Source organism: Jaculus jaculus, chromosome 19 (genome assembly GCF_020740685.1).
Source record: "Jaculus jaculus isolate mJacJac1 chromosome 19, mJacJac1.mat.Y.cur, whole genome shotgun sequence".
Lineage (NCBI taxonomy): Eukaryota > Metazoa > Chordata > Mammalia > Rodentia > Dipodidae > Jaculus > Jaculus jaculus.
Window position 1 is genome coordinate 51,548,368 of NC_059120.1, and position 21,548 is coordinate 51,569,915.

The 21,548-nt window shown below is 43.9% G+C and overlaps 1 protein-coding gene across 2 annotated transcripts in view; it reads right to left on the reverse strand.

Moving 5' to 3' along the window:
- The window catches only part of Cdc14a (cell division cycle 14A), a 190,666-nt gene that overhangs the window by 157,834 nt on the left and 11,284 nt on the right, over nucleotides 1–21,548 (reverse strand). For both annotated transcript variants that reach the window (XM_045138596.1, XM_045138595.1), the window contains exons 3-4: nucleotides 15,880–15,955; nucleotides 572–664 (exon numbers count right to left, since the gene is read on the reverse strand). In XM_045138596.1, coding sequence (XP_044994531.1) covers nucleotides 572–664; nucleotides 15,880–15,955 — 169 coding nt within the window. The remainder of the gene's footprint in view (nucleotides 1–571; nucleotides 665–15,879; nucleotides 15,956–21,548) is intronic.

Consider the following 21,548-nt stretch of genomic DNA (forward strand, 5'->3'; position numbering starts at 1 on the left):
GCCAGGCGTGGTGGTGCACCTTTAATCCCAGCACTCGGGAGGCAGAGTTAGGATCACCATGAGTTCAAGACTACATAATGAATTCCAGGTCAGCCTGGGCTAGAGTGAGACCCTACCTTGAAAAAAACAAAACAAAACAAAAATAACCCTGAGTTCCAGACCAGCCAGGGCTACATAGAGAAGACTCTGTCTCAAAAGAAAATAGTATAATAGGGCTTTGCAGTTAAGGCATTTGCCAGCAAAGCCAAAGGATCCAGGTTTAATTCCCCAGTACCCACATAAAGACAGATGCACAAGGTGGCGCATGCGTCTGGAGTTTGTTTGCAGTAGTTAGAGGCCCTGGCGTTCCCATTTTCTCTCTATCTGCCTCTTTCCTTCTCTCTCTTAAATAAATAAATAATTTTTAAAGAAAATAATAATATAATAGTAATAATAAAAAGCTAGAGATGAAAGTCCACACTGTCCATTCCAGATAATTCCCAACTTGCTCATAATCTCCTTATTCCCATTCCCACTTGGAAAAGGGCCTAGACTAACGTGAAATGGCTTGATTAATGAAGGAAGTACTTACTGCGTAGGCGCCTATCAAAAATGCTGCGTTTGCCCTTTTCCGCTGGTCAAAGCAGGTATAGTGCACTATTTTCTTTCTTGATAAACTGTATGACTGGAAAGAGAGAATTTAAAAAAGAGTGTGACCATCATGGCAAAATATACAAAAGATAGTCATCTTCTCTTCATTTTCAAGATTTGTTTTGATCTGTACAATTTGTTACAATCTTTTAAAATATTTATTTATTCATTTATGAGACAAAGAGAGAGGGAAAATGGGCACACCAGGACCTCCAACCAATGCAAACACGCATGCACCGCCTTGTGCATCTGGCTTTACATGAGCACTGGGGAATCAAACCTGGGTACTTTGGTTTTGCAGGCAGGTGCCTTAACTGCTAAGCCATCTCTGCAGCCCTTTAACACCCTTTAATTTCCATGATGCTTGGGCACAGCTATTTAGGGTCAGAGGATGATTATTAGCTCAAGTTTCCGAAGCCTTTTAGGTTGTAGAATGTAACAATACAATAAGCATGGTCCTAACCAAATCACTGACATCTTTCTGCCTAATTCCTGGTTTTTGTTGTTGTTTGTTTTGTTTTGGTTCAGTTTGGTTTTTGTTTTTCACGGTAGGGTTTCAATCTAGCCTAGGCTGACCTGAGATTCACTACATAGTCTCAGACTGGCCTCAAACTCACAGCAATACTCCTACCTCTTCCCAAGTGCTGGGATTTAAGGTGTGCACCACCACACCCAGCTCCCTGTTTCTCATTCCTTTTTTTTAATATTTTATTTATTTATTTATTTACTTAAGAGAGAGAGGAAGAAGCAGAGAAAAAGAAAGAATAGGCACACCAGGGCCTCAAGCCACTGCAAACGAACTCCAGACGCTAACCCTTGTGCAACTAGCTTATGTGGGTCCTGGGGGATCGAACCGGGGTCCTTAGGCTTCCTAGGCAAACGCCTTAACTGCTAAGCCATTTTCCCAGCCTGTTTTTCATTCTTAACATGCCATTCCCACCAAGAATAGCAGAGGACCTTACCTACTTTACTGTTTAAGATCTGTCAACCTGAGTACTGTCCTTTCTTTCTGTTTCATTTTACAATTGGCTGGCTGATTGGTTCTGCAGTTGCTGCTGTCCATCGATAAATTATGATTGACCACTTTTAAAGATCAAAATTAGTATTTCCTTTCTAAGATATGTCTCAACAATCCCTTTTCAATTAGCTAATAAAGAAGTGCGGAATGGGAAAAGACGAACTATTAAAAGGGTGTCAGCAGGGCTGGAGAGATGGCTTAGCAGTTAAGCGCTTGCCTATGAAGCCTAAGGACCCCGGTTCGAGGCTCGGTTCCCCAGGACCCACATTAGCCAGATGCACAAGGGGGCGCACGCGTCTGGAGTCTGTTTGCAGTGGCTGGAGGCCTTGGCGCGCCCATTCTCTCTCTCTCTCTGCCTCTCTGCCTCTTTCTCTCTGTGTCACTTTCAAATAAATAAATAAAAATAAGCAAAAAAAAAATTTTTTTAAGGGTGTCAGCAGTCCTCATAATACAACAGCTGTATAGTAAGTAAATTAATGAAGTCCATCATTGTAGCAGCAGCTTCAGGTCACTGAGGTGAACATCCAGACCAGGCACAGTTATGGAGGAAGGGATTTAATGAAGCTTACAGATCCAGGGAAGTTCCCTAATGGCAGAAGTTGGCCCTCTCTCACAGGACCAAGCAGATTGAGAGAGAGAGAGAGAGAGAAAGAGATGCCCCAAGCCCAAACCCCAAAAGCCACACCACACACAAGCACACTTAGGAATTCCAGGCAGAACTCAGCTTGCATATCTTTAGACTGGAATTTCAAATCCACCACCACACGTTAGGGCTGGACCCTAAGATCTGTCCAGTGATACCTCCTCCACCCAGGTGGCTACGGATCTAAATTACAAACTGTAATAAAATCCTAAACCAGGCATGGTGGCACACGCCTTTAATCCCAGCACTCGGGAGGCAGAGGCAGAAGGATTGCCATGAGTTTGAGGCCAACCTGAACCTAGTGAATTCCAGGTCAACCTGAACTAAAGTGAGACCCTGCTTTGAAAAACAAACAAACAAAAAAAAAAAAAAAACCCTGTAATAAAATCCTGAATATATGGGGCCATTCATTTAAACTACCACAGTTGTTAAGCACTTGCTACACACCAGGCAAGATGCTGCGTGCTCAAGTATGTAACTAAATGCAAAATAAAGCAAAAGGGTATATTGTGTATATACAAATCACGAAAAGTGACAGATTAAGAAAAAATATGTGGGCTGGAGAGATGGCTTAGCGGTTAAGCGCTTGCCTGTGAAGCCTAAGGACCCCGGTTCGAGGCTCGGTTCCCCAGGTCCCACGTTAGCCAGATGCACAAGGGGGCGCACGCGTCTGGAGCTCGTTTGCAGTGGCTGGAAGCCCTGGCGCACCCATTCTCTCTCTCTCCCTCTATCTGTCTTTCTCTCTGTGTCTGTCGCTCTCAAATAAATAAATAAAAAATGAACAAAAAATATTTAAAAAAAAATATGTTAAAGAAAAATCACATGAATAGCCAAAATTTAAATCTCAAGCAATGGAAATATAGACACTGCTATATTAAATCCACACAATTTCTTCATGCTTCAAGACACAGTATTTTGACACTTTTTTTTTTTTTTTTTGGTTCTTTTCACTAACCTGGCACCAAAGTCTCCACTTCCCCAGTGCTGAGATCTAAAGTGTGCACTATCACACCTGATTTTATTTATTTATTTATTTATTTATTTATTTATTTATTTATTTATTTTTAAAAATATGTTTATTTATTTGAGAGAAAGAGGCAGAGAGAATGGGCACACCAGAGCCTCCAACCACTGCAAATGAACTCCACCTTGTGCATCTGGCTTACGTGGGTCCTGGGGAATCGAGCCGGGGTCCTTTGGCTTTGCAGGCAAATGCCTTACCCGCCAAGCCATCTCTCCAGCCCTTTATTTATTTTTTTATATGGATTCTGGAGATCAAACTCAGTTCTTGACACTTGCGAGGCTCAGCTATCTTCCCTAGCCCCAGGGACTTATATAAATGAGTCTACAGATTTTTTTCTCAGATTCTGCCCTCGGTCCCGGTTGGGAGGAGAGGAGGGTCCTCGATGCCTCCAGCGACTGCCTCGTCCTTGCTGTGCAGTCTCGCGTCTTGAAGGGCACTTGCAGAGTGACGCCCTCCTCTCTGGCTGTCAGTGAGCCATTCTCACCGATGGGTTCTTTGCCCTTTGCACGAGAAGCTCCATGCCCGCACAGCTGCAACTGGCCAGTCCTACACGGAGAGGGGGCACGGAGGGAACGCTACACCGAGACCCTTCTGCCTGCTCTGCAGCACGACCTGTGCAAATCATACTCTGTGGCCACCATCTACCCTATATTTTCGATTTCGATCTTGAAATGGGAGAACATGACCTCCCAAAGCTTCTCCACCTAAGTGCTCAGCCAGCCCTGAATAAACCCAGCAATAGCAGTGGCGGCTAAGATTCACCAGTCGCTTGCTGCATCCCATCGTTTCCCAGACTAACAAGAGCAGAGCCAGAGGGGTCCAACTTCACAGCACGCCAGAGTTTCCCAGAGCAGAGGTCCTGGGCGAGACTGAACACTACTGAACATGCTGCATTTTGCCAAGAGGACCTAAGGCAGGTGCCAGAGAGGACCTGCTGTGAACACTCACACAGCAAGTGTAGGAGGCAGGAGAAATCTAGAACTCTCTCCCTGAGCTCGATGGTTGGTGCATACCTCCATAATAAGACCATAACAAGTTTTATGGTTCAGAATTTGTTGAATAAGCTTTGGGCTAAAATGGTCAATATTGCTACAATTTTTCAGAAATTAAGAAAAAAAAATATATTGAGGGCTGGAGAGATGGCTCAACAACAGTTAAAGACACTTGCTTGCAAAGCCTGACGGACAGGGTTCAATTCCTAGTACCCATGTAAAGCCAGATGCAAAGTAGCACAAGTGTCTGGCGTTCCTTGGCTGTGGCAGAAGGACCTCATGGCCCACCCTTTCCTTATCTATCTAGCTATCTCAACTATACATGATTAAATCTGAATCTAAGCTCTATTGTGTTCACTGTTGTACTGGTGTATTCTATTATACCTTCTTTTTAAAAAAAAAAAAGTTTTATTTTTATTTATTTGACAGAGGAAGAGGGAGAGAAAATGGGTATGCCAGGGCCTCCAGCTATTGCAAACGAACTCCAGACGAGTACACCCCTTTGTGCATCTGGCTTACGGGGATCCTGGGGAATCGAACCTGGGTCCTGTGGCTTTGCAGGTAAACACCTTAACCGCTAAGCCATCTTCAGCCCTAAGGGATGGGTTCAGAGTCATCCAGGGTGCTAATTGAAGCACAGATTCAGTGGAGCAGGGCCTGGGAAGTTACACTCCCGACAGAAACAGCTGCTGTTGCTGCTGGTCCGGACACCACACACGGAGACTCACTACTCTAAGTCATGGCTGGATTTTGCAGAAGAGGTGCATGTAATGTAATTACCATTCATCCTTGTGTCATTTGACTATAAAACGGCTCCCCATAGGTTCATGTGTCTGAATACTTAATCTCCAGTTGGTGGCACTGTGTGGAAAGGTTGTGGAGACTTTAGGAGATGGAAGAAGGGGTCACCGTGAGGAGGCTTGACGTTTCATAACCCGGCCCCACGTGCCGGTCACCCTCTGCCTCCTCACCCCAAACACAATGGGACCAGCTCTGGTCCATACCTTTCCTGCCAGGAAACGTTGCCCCCAAGACTGTAAGCCGAATTACACCCTTTTCCTTCCCTAAGTTGCTTCTGATCAGGCATTTGTTCATGGCAAGGAGAAAGTACCTCATCCAGGCGCCGCCTCTGGAAATGTTGTAGGTGCTAAAACACTGAATTCTCTAAATCACGCCATACTTCTTGTAAAATGTAGGTTACAGCCGGGCGTGGCCGCACACGCCTGTATTCCCAGAACTTAGCGGGCAGAGGTAAGAGGATCTCTGCGAGTTTGAGGCCAGCCTGGGGATACAGAGTGAGTTCTAGGACAGCCTGGGCCAGAGTGAGGCTCTGCCTCAAAATAAAAATGCATAAGGCTGGAGAGATGGCTTAGTGGTTAAGCGCTTGCCTGTGAAGCCTAAGGACCCCGGTTCGAGGCTCGCTTCTCCAGGTCCCACGTTAGCCAGATGCACAAGGGGGCACACGCGCCTGGAGTTCGTTTGCAGAGGCTGGAGGCCCTGGCGCGCCCATTCTCTCTCTCTCCCTCTATCTGTCTTTCTCTCTGTGTCTGTCGCTCTCAAATAAATAATAAAAAAAAAATTTTTTTAAATGCTTATTCTCCCTCTCCCCCCACAAAATCACTTCCATAGGCTTCTCAGAACCCTTTATTATGTATGCAAACGTGAGCATTATATTTGGTAACACCTTGGGAACCATACGTCCATATTTAAGCCTCACTTAGTGAGTTAGCTTGAAGACTTCAAACTCAGATTAATCAGTGCTGGATGCACTTCCAGGTTCGCAATTTGAAGTGGGCTGTTGGTAAAGTAACAAAATTAGCCCCCACCCAAAGCACACGTAGCTCCAACCGGCTGCTCACATGCGAGAAACTAGGCATAGAACTGTCAAGTCAGATCCTGACGCATTTCTAAGTCCCAAATCTAAAATTTTGTGTAAGCTTTTATAAGTCATGCCTGTTGACCACAAATTTAATTTTTTTTCAAAAGCTTTCAAGTTCAACACAGCACGTGTGTGGACAGAATGACAGGCATAAGCCACTGTTCTGATGTCATGTACCTGGTGGCCAGGGCTGAAGACAGTCCTGTTGCTTCTGTTGACCAACTGAAGCTGCCATGTGACAAACACTTCAGGAGTCTCTACTTTCATGTTTCAAGCTCATGACTATCTGAGGCAAAACACTGGCTAAGACTTCTTAGAAACAGAAAAGAACTGCACAGGAATGCATTCATAGCACGAAGGCACCAATGACATGATCTTAACTACGCATGTAACAGCCTCATTTAACAAGGTTAAAGAAAAGATAGGCAAGGGCTGGAGAGATGGCTTAGTGGTTAAGGCACTTGCCTGAGAAGCCCAAGGACCCAGGTTCAATACCCCAGTACCCACGTATGCCAGATGCACAAGGAGGCGAATGCGTCTGAAGTTTGTTTGCATTGGCTAAAGGTGCTGGCATACCCATTTTCTCCCCACCCCTTCTTCCCTCCCTGCCTTCCTCAAGTAAATAAAATCCTTTTCAAGAGAGAATTTAGTATTGAACATCGATCAATTACTATAATCAGACCTACCGAGATTTTCAGTCTTACATTGCTTACCTGTGAATCAAAGCTCTATGACTTTGACATAAACAACTGGAAGTATGAAATATATCATCTAATATTTTATGGCACTTGCAAACCAAACTAAAGGGATTGCACAAAAGAACGATACAAATTAAAAGGAAAGCGTTGACGCCGTATGGACCCCTTCGGTCTTAGAAAGAAAAGCGATGGGAAAGGCTACATTTTAGCGGGATCATGCTACAAGTAAAATGAGCCACAGTGACTCAGCAAGAGGAGACAATGCAGACATGCTACACAAGTAAAAGTCCAGACTGGCCTTGGGTGACGGATGGTCACAGGCAAATCATGCACTTGCTTGGCCAAGGTAAGAAGACCAAAAACTAACCATTCTATGGCAAAAGGGTGATGGATGCATCATCAAAACCGAAAAGAAAAAAGAAAAAAAAAAAAGCAGAGTTAATAAACACTTTGAAGACACAAAGTTGTTTTTTGTTTGTTTGCTTTTTAAGAAGCCTTTTGGTGAAGTTGCTTGCCGTGCTTAAATCTTTAAAAGCATTTGGTTAGAATACTTCATTGAACGAAGCTGTATAATTGGGCTAAGGGAGATACCTAGTTCAGCCAGGATAACATGTTCCTAAGTGAGAAACAAGAGCCCATGCACGTCTCAGAACAAGCAAGCTTTGCAAGTGATGACGACCCAATGAAGACCACAGCACGGGAGCATGGGGACCAGGGCACCCTTCCCTCACAGGTGACCAGGCGAGCCCAGTAAATGGCCGCAGCAACCAGCTTATCTCCAAAGCCATCAGCGGTCATCTCACGGCCAAAGCAATAGAGTGAGCAGGACGCCCTGCGGCAGCCAGGACTCTACATGTTTACCTCCAACTTTCTCAGGAATGGGACATTCTTGAAAATTTTCTTTGGCTGCACAAAATAAAACATGGTTTATGTTTTTACTTAGAGCTCAGGGGGAAAAAAGTTGAATTGTTTCTTTAAAAAGAAAAGGATAGATCTTTATGATCTATTTGGTTTCGAACCCAATATATTTCATTAGCAAATAACACATTTTGACTATAAAGCAGTAAAGGGAAAAAAATTATTCATAAAATCATTCGTCAGAAAACAGAGGCAAGAGGATTAGGAGTTCAAGACCATCCTTGGCTGCATAGTGAGTTCCAGACCAGCCTGGGCTACATAAGATCCTTTCTCAAAAACAAAAAGGGATTTGGTCATTCTGATCACATAGATGAACACATGGGGATTCTCTTTAAGAAGATCTTCTGACCCGAGGATTCCTGAATGGGAACAAAGGGTCCACGCCGCAAAAACCCTGTCCATGCTCATCCCATGAGTCACTGCTTTAGAGCTCCACTACCTCTTTTTTAAAAAAAATATGTTTTATTTATTTATTTGCAAGCAGAGAGAGATAGAAGAGACAGGGAGAGAATGGGCATACCAGGGCCTCCCGCCACTGCAAAGTCAAGATGCAGGCACCACTCTGTACATCTGGCTTTACTTGGGTACTAGAGAATCGAACCCAGGTCATCTAGGCTTTGCAGGCAAGCACCTTAACTGCTGAGCCATCCCTCCAGCCCTACCCACACTATCTCTTTAAACTACATGAACTGTTACCACAAGGCGACTTGCTTTTCTTCTCCTAAGCCCATGAAGCTGAAACAGAAGAGAATTACGTGAAGAAACCTCAATAGAGAAACAGGATGGCCAATCACTACTTCAGAAGAGCTCCTGCAGAGAGCTGCCTGACACAGTAGAAGGTGCCTGGCTTCCTGGACAGAAGGACTGCACCCTGCATTCGGCAATAAGGACATTCCCAGAGCCCCACCCTCTGCCAGGCACCCCAGAAATTAACACAGTCCTGTCTTCCAGGGTGCCACCTGTCTTCTCCTCTCCCCTTGGCAAGGCTATGTGGGGGGGGGGCTTTGAGAATTTCTGTGACTATTCTTTGAACCCTTTCAAAATAGTCTTGTTGATTTGTAACACCTACTGCCCCAGAAAATGTCCCTTTTTAAAGATGTTTTAACCCATCTAGGATTTTATGTTCCTCTGAGACCAAGTAAAAACAACAATTAAAACTCTAGGGCTGGGGCTGGAGAGATGGCTTAGCGGTTAAGCGCTTGCCTGTGAAGCCTAAGGACCCGGGTTTGCAGTTCAGTTCCCCCGGACCCACGTTAGCCAGAAGCACAAGGGGGCGCACACGTCTGAAGTTCGTTTGCAGCGGCTGGAGGCCCTGGAGCACCCATTCTCTCTACCTGCCTCTTTCTCTCTATGTCTATTGCTCTCAAATAAATAAAAATAAACAAGAAATTTATTTTTAAAAAACTCTAGGGCTGGAGGATGGCTTAGTGGTTAAGGCATTTGCCTGCAAAGCCAAAGGATCTAGGTTCTATTCCCCAGGATCCACATCAGCCAGATGTACAGGGGACACACACATCTGGAGTCCATTTGCAGTGGCCGGGGACCCTGGCATGCCCATTTTCTCTCTCTCTCTTTCTCTCCCTCCCTCCCTCTTTCTCTGTCAAATAAATAAATAAATAAAAATAAAATTTAAAAATAATTTTAAAAACTCTATTAACAACAACAACAAAAAACTCCATTAACAATATCGGGCAGTTCGATACTATTTTTATAAAATTTGGGGGGTTTTGTTTGTTTGTTTGTTATGTCTGTATACCTGCATGCCTGCGTGTGGTGTAGCTCACGTGGTGTAATGCACACATACAAGCCCTTTCATCACCCCATGCGCTTGTCTACGGTAGTGGGGTCTCCCCTGTGGTGGTAGGAGCAGAATGTGGCTCCACTGCTCTCTTGCCCATTCTGATGTGAGGGGGCGTCCCTAACTGATACGGAGCTGGCTGGTTTCACCAGCCTGGCCGATGCCCTGGTCTCGCTCCTCTCTGCAGGACTGGGAGAACAGGCGCATGCGGCCACACAGGCAGGAAGTGCATCCAACCACTAAGCCACTTCTCCAGCCCCAGCTTTTTATGTTAGTGATCGAAAGGTTTTGCTGATTAAATTTAGAGAAGGGCTAGGCATGGTGGCGCACACCTTTAATCCCAGTACTCGGGAGGCAGAGGTAGGAGGACCGCCATGAGTTTGAGGCCACCCTGAGACTCTATAGTGAATTCCAGGTCAGCCTGGGCTAGAGTGAGACCCTTACCTCAAAAAAAACAAAAAAAAAAAAAAAAATAGAGAAGGTATTGTTTTTCACAATACTACGAACTTTGTCTTTTGTTGGTAAAGCCTTCTCTTTCTGACACCCTTCTCTTCTAGTTCAGTGATCTTAGCACTGTCTACACCAGGGATACTTTTGAGGACCTAATAAAGAGCTTTGAATCCTCCCAAAAGAAAAATACAAATACACATCAATTACGCACGTAACGCCAAGGACCTATGGGTCCCTTGAAACACCAGATGGAGAATTCCTGCCCTTCCCTATCAGTCATTAATGACACTTGACATTAAAAAACACGCACTGTTGTCTCCTCACTTCAATAAACCTCCCCTCTCTGCGTCCTGCGCCATGAGAGGAACTGACCACATATGGTAAATTGCAACCTATTACCGCATAACTCTTAGTACTAACAACATGATAAAGGACAGCTCCAAATAAGCACTAGATGATTTTTGTGGTGACAGTGCCCTTTGTTTGGGACTCTTTAAGCAGATGTTTGATGGACAATTTTCCATTCCATCAACATAATTAAAGCTAAGGCCACCGGGGATAGACACACACACACACACAAAATAGCAATAAATCGTCATCTCAAATCATGTGCAAAAAAAATCTTTTGGCATTTAAGAAATAAGAAATTTGGGGTCTGACTAGAATTCATAGCAAAATACTATCTATCTAGTTAAGGTATCAAATAAGAGAGGAAAAAAATCATAAAATCTTTACTGAAAGCCATAACAATCTCCAGACTAGAAAATAACATGTACCTAAAGCAAGATACAAAACACTAAACTAAAACTGCCTAAGTAGAAAAAAAGGAAAGAAATTGCAAAATTGCACAGCTGAATTCTAAAATGAAATGATTGGTTAAAATCATGCTAAGCTATTGAAAATGAAAAATGAGTTTGATACCCACAAAAATGTCATCATATTTTGTGTTTAAGGTACCACTAGGATATCAAGCATGGTGGTACATGCCTTTAAACCCAGCACCCAGGAAGCAGAAGCAAGAGAACCACTAAACATTTAAAGCCAGCCTGGATTGCATAGTGAATTCCAGGCCAGCCAAGACTACATGGAGTGACTCTGTCTCAAAACACAAAAACAAAGCTGGGCGTGGTGGCACACGTCTTTAATCCCAGCACTCGGGAGGCAGAGGTAGGAGGATCACCATGAGTTCAAGGCCACCCTGAGACTACATAGTTAGGTCCAGGTCAGCCTGGACCAGAGTGAGACCCTACCTCGAAAAAGCAAAAAAAAAAAATGTCACTAGTCTAGTTTCAATTTTAAAGTTAGGTAGAAAAATGTTAAGAAATCAGTGCAGGGCTGGAGTTGGCTTAGTGGTTAAGGCACTTGCCTGCAAAGCCTAAGGACCTAGGTTCAATTCCCAGTACCCACGTAAGCCAGATGAACATGATGGCACGTGTGTCTGGAGTTCATATGCTGTGGCTGGAGGCCCTGGTGGCCCATTCTCTCTCTCTCTCTCAGCCTATTTCTCTGTCTTTCTCTCCCTCTCTCCCTCTCTCTCTCCCTCTCTCTCTCTCTCTCTCTCAAATAAATAAAATTAAAATATTAAGTAAAATGGGGCTGGAGAGATGGCTTAGCAGTTAAGCACTTGCCTGTGAAGCCTAAGGACCCCAGTTCGAGGCTCAATTCCCCAGGACCCACGTTAGCCAGATGCACAAGGGGGCGCACGCATCTGCAGTTCGTTTGCAGTGGTTCAAGGCCCTGGCGCACCCATTCTCTCTCTCTCTCTCTCTCTCTCTGTGTGTGTGTGTATGTGTGTGTGTGTGTGTGTGCCTCTTTCTCTGTCTGTCACTCTCAAATAAATAAATAAAAATGAACAAAAAAATCATTTCAAAAAATAAATAGGGCTGGAGGGATGGCTTAGCAGTTAAGGTATTTGCCAGTGAAGGCATGTGCCTTCAAAGCCAAAGGACCCAGGTTCAATTCCCCAGGACCCACGTAAGCCAGATATGCACATGGTGGTGCATGCGTATGTGTCTGGAGTTCGTTTGCAGTGGCTGGAGGCCCTGGCATGCCCATTCTCTCTGTGTCTCTCTCTCACTCTCTCTGATTCTCTCAAATAAATAAATAAGAGCCAGGTGTGGTGGTGCATACCTTTAGTCCAGCACTCAGGAGGCACAGGTAGGTGAATTGCCTTGAGTTCAAGGCTACCCTGAGACTTCATAGTGAATCCCAGGTCAGCCTGGGCTATAGAATGAGACCCTACCTTGAAAACCCAAAAAAAAAAAAAAGACGGAAGAAGGAAGGAAGAAGAAATAAGTGCCCAGCAAGGGCATAAAAAGGCTGAAGGTAAGCCAGTCTCCTGAAATCTCAGGAGGCTAAAAAATAGAGGAGTCTGCAAGCCACAGGATCACAATTTGATGATGAGGCCAACAGAAGTGCCCACGTGCTGCGTATGAAGCTATGAAACTTTCAGACGCGGCTTTGTCCTCCCATCTCATTAGGAGCATAGATACAGGAAGATAACTATTACTCATCAACAGGAGTTCTGCCCAGAGAAGCATCGGAAACAGGGTGCTATCCCCAGCCCTGTCCAGAGGGGCATGGAGCTTGGAGATGCTCCCTGGAGGCTAGCACCTGCCCGAGGACCTAAGGAAGTGTAGGTTGAGCCAGAGGGGTGGGACATTCCAATGGGACAGGGGGTGCGGAACAGCACAAGACCCAGAGTGGCAAAAGCGACCCGGTACCCGGTGAGTGAGTGTGAGAAATCATCCACCCGGGAAGATGTTAAGGGAGGCGCTGAAAAGGCAAAATGTACGCGGGTACGGTGCCCAGGGCCAAACCCAACTGAGGAACCGTGGGCTGCAGGTGAGAGACAAGACTGCATAGCAAAACATGTAACAGGAAGGGTGCACCCCAAGTGGGGGAGCCTGGGGCCTGGGGTCTGGGAGGTGAAGCAGAAAGGGAGAGGGGGAGGGGCCTGGAAGAAGACAAGGGGGGGGGGAGTCAGGTTACCCCAAAGGCAGAGGGAAGAATGGGAACAATGACGCCCTGCCCTGACTTTGCCTGGCAGCCTCTTCCGGGACTCCTGTCCTCCCAACAGCTCCCCCTGAGAACTGCCAACTGTCACTTAGACCCCAAGAAATATACTGGCCAGCCTTCCCATGCAAGAACGATAGTTTAAATGCTGGTGTCTATATTCGCTATCAAATCTTAACTTTTTAAAATATTTTTTATTTATTTATTTGACAGAGAAAGGGGAGGGAGAGAGAATGGCCGCGCCAAGGCCTCCAGCCACTGCAGACGAACTCCAGACACATGTGTCCCCTTGTGCATCTGGCTAGCGAGGGTCCTGGGGAATCAAACGTGGGTCCTTTGGTTTTGCAGGCAAACGCCTTAACCGCTAAGCCATCCCTCAAGCCCTCAAATCTTAATTTTAAAATGTACACAGCTCTTTCCACATATACTTTCCTTTCTTAAAAATATTTTATTTATTTATTTATGAGAGGGGGCAGATAGAGAGAGAGAGAGAGAATGGGTGCGCCAGGGCCTTCAGCCACTGTAAACGAACTCCAGACACACGCGCCCCCTTGTGCTCTGGCTTATGTGGGTCCTGGGGAATCAAACCAGGGTCCTTATGCTTCGTGGGCAAACGCCTTAACCGCTAAGCCATTTCCCCAGCCCTCCACATATACTTTCTAATGTAATCTCACCATCATTCTCTGAGAACTTCTACCTTATAGGTAAAGAAATTCAGATTCCACAGGGCTAAAGCAATTCTAGGTTTGGGTTATTAACGTAAATCTTTTTGTCTTACAGAGATTCTATGTGACATGGGCCACTGGAATAAACGAAGACTTAGTAACATTCGGGTTTTGAAAAGTCAATCCCCTCAGAAAGCAACAAAGTGCCCACTAATTGTATTAAACCTAAAAACATCATTCCAGGCATCCAGCTGATTACTGGACACTGGAACCAACCAAGAAACTATCTGAACTCTAATAAGCTTTCATAAGCGTATAAGAAATGAAAGCAAATTAAAACAAGTTCTGTTCAAGACAGAATATGGTAGAAAAAAGGCTTAATTCAATCCATCTGCTCTTGTGCAACTGACACAAATAGACACTGAGCCACACCCATGATTTCATTTTCCTAATAATGATTTTCTCTTTGGTAATTCTAGATAGTTGTTTAGGTTATTAATTATAATATCCAGGTTATTAATTATAATACCTGGTCATCCCAAGAACATGCCAACATAATTAATCATGGAAGCAAAGAACTCCATAGGTCCTCTCAAGGCCAACATGTAGTTCACTCATTGACTAATCTCACTTGGCTCATTCATTGACCGAACTTGTTACCTCAGCCATTAAAAGCTTATTTTAGGGCTAGAGAGATGGCTTAGCAGTTAAAGTGTTTACCTGCAAAGCCAAAGGACCTCGGTTAGATTCCCCAGGACCCACATAAATCAGATACACAAGGTGGTGCTCATATCTAGAATTTATATGCAATGGCTGGAGGCCCTTGTATGCCCCATTTTCTCCCTCCCTCCCTCCCTCTCTCACTCTCTTTCTCTCTCTCTCTCAAGTAAATAATTTTTAAAAGCTCATTTCATATAAAAAGAATATTATTTATTTCCCTGACAATTGTTAAAACATTCATAGACAATGGCTTCTTTCCTGAAAACGCAGATCCAGCTAAATGAATTCACAAGTATATTTTCAAATGAGACAATACTTTTTAAGTCAATTCCTAAAACAATTGAGTACAGTAGGCTTTGAGCTATGCAATTATTACCTGAAAATTCATTGCATTTTTAACCCTATTTGTTTCTTCTCTTATTTTTATATTATATAATTAGTTTGTTATTATCCTTATTTTTATTTAACACTTTGAAAATAATGGGAAATTTTTATAAATTTATAAACACATGACATCTTCCACAGGAAGCGCTCCACCAGACTGTCTTTACACCTAACTTCAGCCAAAGATGAAAGGCAATCGCTGAGAAGCTAACATGGGCAAGACGCTGCCCCACGCAACAACAGCATTTATCCAGCCGAAATGCACTATAATATAATATAATAATGCATTATAATTCTGTTGGGATTAAGAGCATGCTCCAGAGTAGTATGTCCTCCACAATGAAATATGTAAGAGGTTCATTTAGAAATTGGAAGAAAAAGACACTGCTTTCCGTGGGCTCCGTTTACTCATACTAGGAATGCAGATGTCACTTTTCTTCATAGGCTATGAGATTATGAGGGAGGGGGAAAAGCCACATGCCCACATCTGTCCATACATGATGAAACAAAATCCTTATGGGAGACCAGAACCACGCGCGAATAATGAATGCCCGACCCAAATCCTGTCACATCAGGTGAAGCGCCGTCATGGCCAGCTCGGTCTTGGTTATTAACGCTACAGAGATGACATTCGATATGCAAAACGTTCAATCTCGACCAGACAGCCAAGAGCTGTGCTCCAGAGCAGAGGCCGTGTCCCTTCATCACCTGGTGACAGTGTCTATAAGCAGGCTTCAGAAAAACTATCCCAAGAGGAATGTGATAGACTCATTAACAACCTAAAGGGATGTAGGCTCTCTTCCTTAGATCCCTAGTCCAATGACTTCACTCAGCTCGGATTGCGTCCTGCAAAACATGAAAGAGGTTGACATGCTCTTGGTGGTTTCACCCGGAAGGAGTTCGACTTCTGGGCGAAGTCCTCACGTACATTTCTAAAGATCTAAATTACCTGATTAAACAGTCTGTGAGCACAGCAGTCCCAGTGGGCAGGTTTTCTGGTTTAAACACATTAATAGTAAAACGTAAGTGCCACCATGATACTCACTTTTAGCTTCTTGTTAAGTTTACAGCAGTATCTGTACACCATTGCCAAGTTCAGAGGTCCGAAATCTGCATAGAAGCTGAGATATATATACGAAAAAAATAGTGTTTAGTACAGGCACAATTTTCAGGATTTTTTTTGTTTGTTTTGTTTTGTTTTGTTTTGAAATAGGGTCTTGCTCTAGCCCAGGCTAACCTGTAATTCACTCTATTCTCAGGGTGGCCTCAAACTCTTGGCAATCCTCCTACCTCTGCCTCCCGAGTGCTGGGATTAAAGGCGTGTGCCACCAAACCCAGCTCATTTTTTTTTTATGTCATTAGATTTGTGATTGAATCTCAATTCTCTTCAAGAATAGGATAATAATGCACCTAACCTGATTTATGGCAATCTGTTTCACCCTAGTTATATACCTTCCATTTGTTCTAATCAGTCTTACTGGAGATTTTTAAGTTTCAAGTCTGTTGAACTCCATGCCACGCCACTTAAGGCATGAAAAGCACACAAGAGAATAGCCAACATGGAAAGAATATACATACAGACATGCATATGTCCCGCGTTTCTCCCTTTATCCCAGACTTTACCATAAGACTTGTATATTCTCAGCTTTTTTGTTTGTTTGTTTGTTTCAAGATAAGGCCTCACTGTAACTCAGGCTGACCTGGAATGTACTATGTAGTCTCAGGGTGGCCTCAAACTCTCGGCAATCCTCCTACCTCTGCCTCCCCAGTGCTGGGATTAAAGGCATGCGCCACCACGGCCGGCTTTACTATTCTCCGTTTTTTCTTTTCTTTTTTTTTTTTTTTGGTTTTTTTTTTTTTTTTTTTTTTGAGGTAGGGTCTCACTCTAGACCTGGAATTCACTGTGTATTCTCAGGGTGGCCTCGAACTCACAGCGGTCCTCTTACCTCTGCCTCCCGAGAGCTGGGATTAAAGGCATGTGCCACCACGGCCGGCTTTACTATTCTCCGTTTTAATTCCAGCTATCCCATTCAAAACTCTCAGTTATCAAATATATTAAATCCAGGGACTGTGGGCTTTTTTTTTTTTTTTTTTTTTTTTTTTGCTTTCTTCATATACTGACTCCTCTCTCTCTCCATCCACTTAGCTCTCCAGAACACAGCCATCATTCTGTTGATCTCTCTTATCCACTGTCATGAGTCAAACTGGAAACCCAGTGAAAAGAAGACACACACCCCCGCCCTGCGCTGGTCTTCAGTCGCTGCTTCCTGCTGGACCCCACAACCTGCAGCTTCCCACCACCTACAACACAGCGGGTCGAAATCCATCTCTCATGCTAACAGCCCTGCGCCTTTCCCAGCCACCACGGCATGAAACCTGCCCTTCCTACCAGCGCAGAAAAGCAAATCTTGGGCCGGAGTGTTGGCTTAGCAGTTAAGGCATTTGCCTGTGAAGCCAAAGGACCCAGGTTCAATTCTCCAGGACCCACGTAAGCCAGATGCACAAGGGGCACATGCGTCTGGAGTTCATTTGCAATGGCTATAGCCCTGGTGTGCCCATTTTCTATCTCTTTATATATATATATATATGTATCTGCTTGCAAATAAATAAATAATTTTTAAAAGTAAATCTTAATTTAATTTACATAAACCAAATAGCAATTCTGCCATGCCTCTCCCGTTTCTGCTCCCACGACAGCAGCAGAAGTTCAGATTCTCTTTGGCACATCTTTACTGCGAGGAGCGGCCTCGGTCCACGTTCCAGTCACCCCACACTCACCACAGAGACAATCTCAACGGTTTCGTATCCTGCCCCACGCAACACTGCCCGGCGTGGCTCCTCACTACCTAAGGACAATTCCCTAACTGAGTGACCAAAGCCTGACAGAAGCCTCCTCCTCGCTTCCAGGATGATTCTGCTCCTACCACGTCCCCTTCAGTTTATTCCAATAAACACAGCCACTTACTTCCAAATACTCTTAACCAAATCTTCATCTTTGTTTGCTTGTTTGCTTTTGTTTTATTTTGAGACGACAGGGTTTCACTATAGTCCAGGCTCACCGAGAACTCACTGTTGATGCTCCTACCTATGGGATTAAATGAATGTGCCACCTCACCCTCACCCCAGCAAGAGTAGAGATGCCAGCGACTGAATCCAAGGCCTCATAACATACAAAGTATACACTCTACCACTGAGCTATATCTCCTGGCCATTCTATTCTTGTTATGTGGGTCCTGGAGAATCGAACCAGGATCCTTTGGCTTTGCAGGCAAATGCCTTAACTGCTAAGCCATCTTTCCAGCTCCCTGTTTTTAGTTTTACTGGATGGGAAATAGGAAATAAGGATTAATTTTCACTTGTTATTATATATACATGATATATATAATAAATATATATATGACATATATAATAAATAATGATATATATTTTATTATTTATTTGCAAGCAGAGAGAAATAAGTACACCATGGCTTCCTGTCCACTGCAGTGAACTCCAGAAACATGTGCCACTTTGTGCATCTGGCTTTACATAGGTACTGGGGAATCGAATCTGGCCATCAGACTTTGTGAGCAAGTGCCCTTAACCATTGAGCCATCTCTCCAGGCCATCCTTACCTGTCCTTAATGTAACCTTCTGCTCATATCAGTCAGTCCTCCTCTCCAGAACATCCTCTCCTCTCCTCTTTTCCCTGTACTCTACCTTTCTCAAAATCTGCTTGAAATCCACCTTCCACAAAGCCTTTCTTACCATTAGGGAACACTCTCCTTTGCTCAAAGTCCTCAGAGCTTAACCATTTCAGTCATTATTTTGGACAATATGTATAACTACCCTCTTATGAGGTATTTTAAGGACAGATGCTTTCTGATCAACTATAACACAAGCCACTCTTAAGAAATGTACCGTAGACCTTACTGACGCAGAAGTCCTAGGTCCTAGGCATGATACGAAACTTCAAGAAGAAAGTTCACCATGAATAGCTACTTACTAATGCTCTGAATTCAACACAGTGTGGATCATAAGTTTAATAATAATATATACTAATTATTATTATTATTTATTAATAATTTGATAATAATAAATACAAGTTTTCAAAAGTCTATTTCCAAAATGCCCTTATTTTGAGGAAGGCATTCAAGTGTTTTCTGCCACCTTAATTATACTATCACATACCTGTCACTCCACTATCTAATGCCTGCTGATACCTCCCCACCTCAGGTAAGCAAGGCTCAGGGAACTTTGCAGAAGAGGGAGCAGAAAGAATGAAAGAGTCACAGTGACTACTGATAACCACTCTGAGGAGGGCCCTCAGCGTAATGGGGGCAGGAGAGAGGGGATATAAGAGTATAACCCAGGCTGGAGAGATGGCTTAGCGGTTAAGGCACTTGCCGGCAGAGCCAAAGGACCCAGGTTCAGTTCCTCAGGACCCACATTGCACAAGGTGGTGGATGCCTCTAGAACTCATTTGCAGTGGCTGAAGGCCCTGGTGTACCCATTCTCTCTCTCTCCCTCTCCCTCTCTTTCATTTCTGCTTCTTTCTCTTCCAAATAAAAATAATTTTTTAAAAAAGGAGTATGACCCAATGGGAATATGACCAATATGCAGTATGTTCACAGGATAAAGTTCTCAATTAACGAAATAAAGACTAAGTGTGCACATTATTTTACCCATGTTGGGCAAATTGGTAATATTTTGGAATTTATATTTCAGATAATCCCAAAATTAGCTGTTTTTATATGTAGGGCTCATGAGAAACATAATACAGAATGGGCATAAAAGAAACTTGCAATAAACCAGGCGTGGTGGCTCACACCTTTAATCCCAGCACTCGGGAAGCAGAGGTGGGAGGCCACCCTGAGACTCCATAGTGAATTCCAGGTCAGCCTGGGCTACAGTGAGACCCTACCTCGAAAAAAAAAAAAAAAAAAGAAAGAAAGAAAGAAAGAAAGAAACTTGCAATGATATAAATAAAATAAACATTCTTAATTTACTTCTAAAGACCCCCATGTGATATTATGCTATAAATATAAACAAAAAAAAAAACCTACAGTCCAACACTTTTTCTGGGATTTGTTTTGTTTTGTTTTTGTTTTTCTAAGATGAGCTCTTATTCTATAGCCCAAGCCGGCTGCACACTCACAGCAATCCTCCTGTCTCAGATTCCCAAGAGTTAGGGTTATAGGCATAAGTGGCTATACTCGGTACATACAAATAGTTCTCATAAAGGAATACACTGTCAGCCACAAATAGTTCTGATCATTTATCAGATGTTTGCAAGGACTAGAAATAGTACATATTTTCAACAAATATAGCAGTGTTTTTGTTGGTGGTCCTGGGAGTAATTTGTTTAACCAAACCAGTATTTTTAATTAAGTTGAAATTAAAGCCTTAAAAAAATTTAAACAATGAATTCCACAATTAAGTATACAAAGTCCAACTCAAATCACAAAGCCAGAAAAGAAGTAAAGACCGGCTGTCTCACTCACCTCCCAGACTTTAAACAGCAGCTAGTACCTATTTGCTGCTTGAAGATTACAAAAGACAAAGACTCGTTACAAAACAAGTGAAAATTAATCCTTATTTACTATTTCCCATCCAATAAAAATAAAAACAGGGAGCTGGAAAGATGGCTTAGCAGTTAAGGCATTTGCCTGCAAAGCCAAAGGATCCCGGTTCAATTCTCCAGGACCCACATAAGCCAGATGCACAAGGGGGTGCATGCGTGCAGTGGCTAGAGGCCGTGGTGTGCCCATCATCTCTCTCTCTCTCTCTCTCTCTCTCTCCCTCTTTCTCTCTCAAATAAATATATTTTGAAAATAAAAATAGAGCCGGACATGGTAGTGCACACCTTTAATCCCAGCACTGGGGAGGCAGAGGTAGGAGGATCACCATGAGTTAGAGGCCATCCTGAGACTACATAGACTACATAGTGAGTTCCAGGTCAGCCTGGGCTACAATGAGTCCCTACCTCGAAAAACCCAAAAAATTAATTAATTAATTAATTAAAAATAATTTTTAAAAAACAGAACCTTTAAAAGGCAGCTCTGGCCGGGCATGGTGGCGCATGCCTTTAATCCCAGTACTCGGGAGGCAGAGGCAGGAGGAGGGCTGTGAGGCCAGCCTGGGGCCAGAGTGAATTTCAGGTCAGCCTGGGCTGGAATGAACCCCAGCCTCAGGGGAAAAGGACAGCTCCCCTTCAGATCACTTCAGACTTATCCTGTCACTTTCACCTGGCTAGAAACTGGCAGTTCCTTTCCACTCCTCCTCCTACCAAATTTTTCCCAACCTCTGTTCCCATTGCTTTTCTTTATCCTCTTTTTTTTTTTTCCTCCTTCTTCTCTTCCTCCTTCTAGGCAAGCTGGAGATCAGACTTCCGCTCCCATTGCCATGGCCAGAAAAACCAACCATGTCACGTGACCGCGGGACTTGTCCTCAGAACCCTGGCTCAGCGCGTCAGCAAACAGAAAGGGCTAACACCCAAAGGCCGCCTCCCACAAACCAGCCTTCCTCCGCTAGAATCTCCCACCTCCCCTAGCAGGCCCTAGCTACATGCCTTTTCGTATGCCTGAAATGCAACTTCCTTCCTTCTTCCCTCCTTCCTTCCTTCCCATTCCTCCCTCCTTTATTCATTCAACTTCAATTTCTCTGTCACCAGCTCTATCAGGCATATGATGGTGAGGGGAAAAAAACTGGCAGTACTGGTTGGTCCTCAGAGAT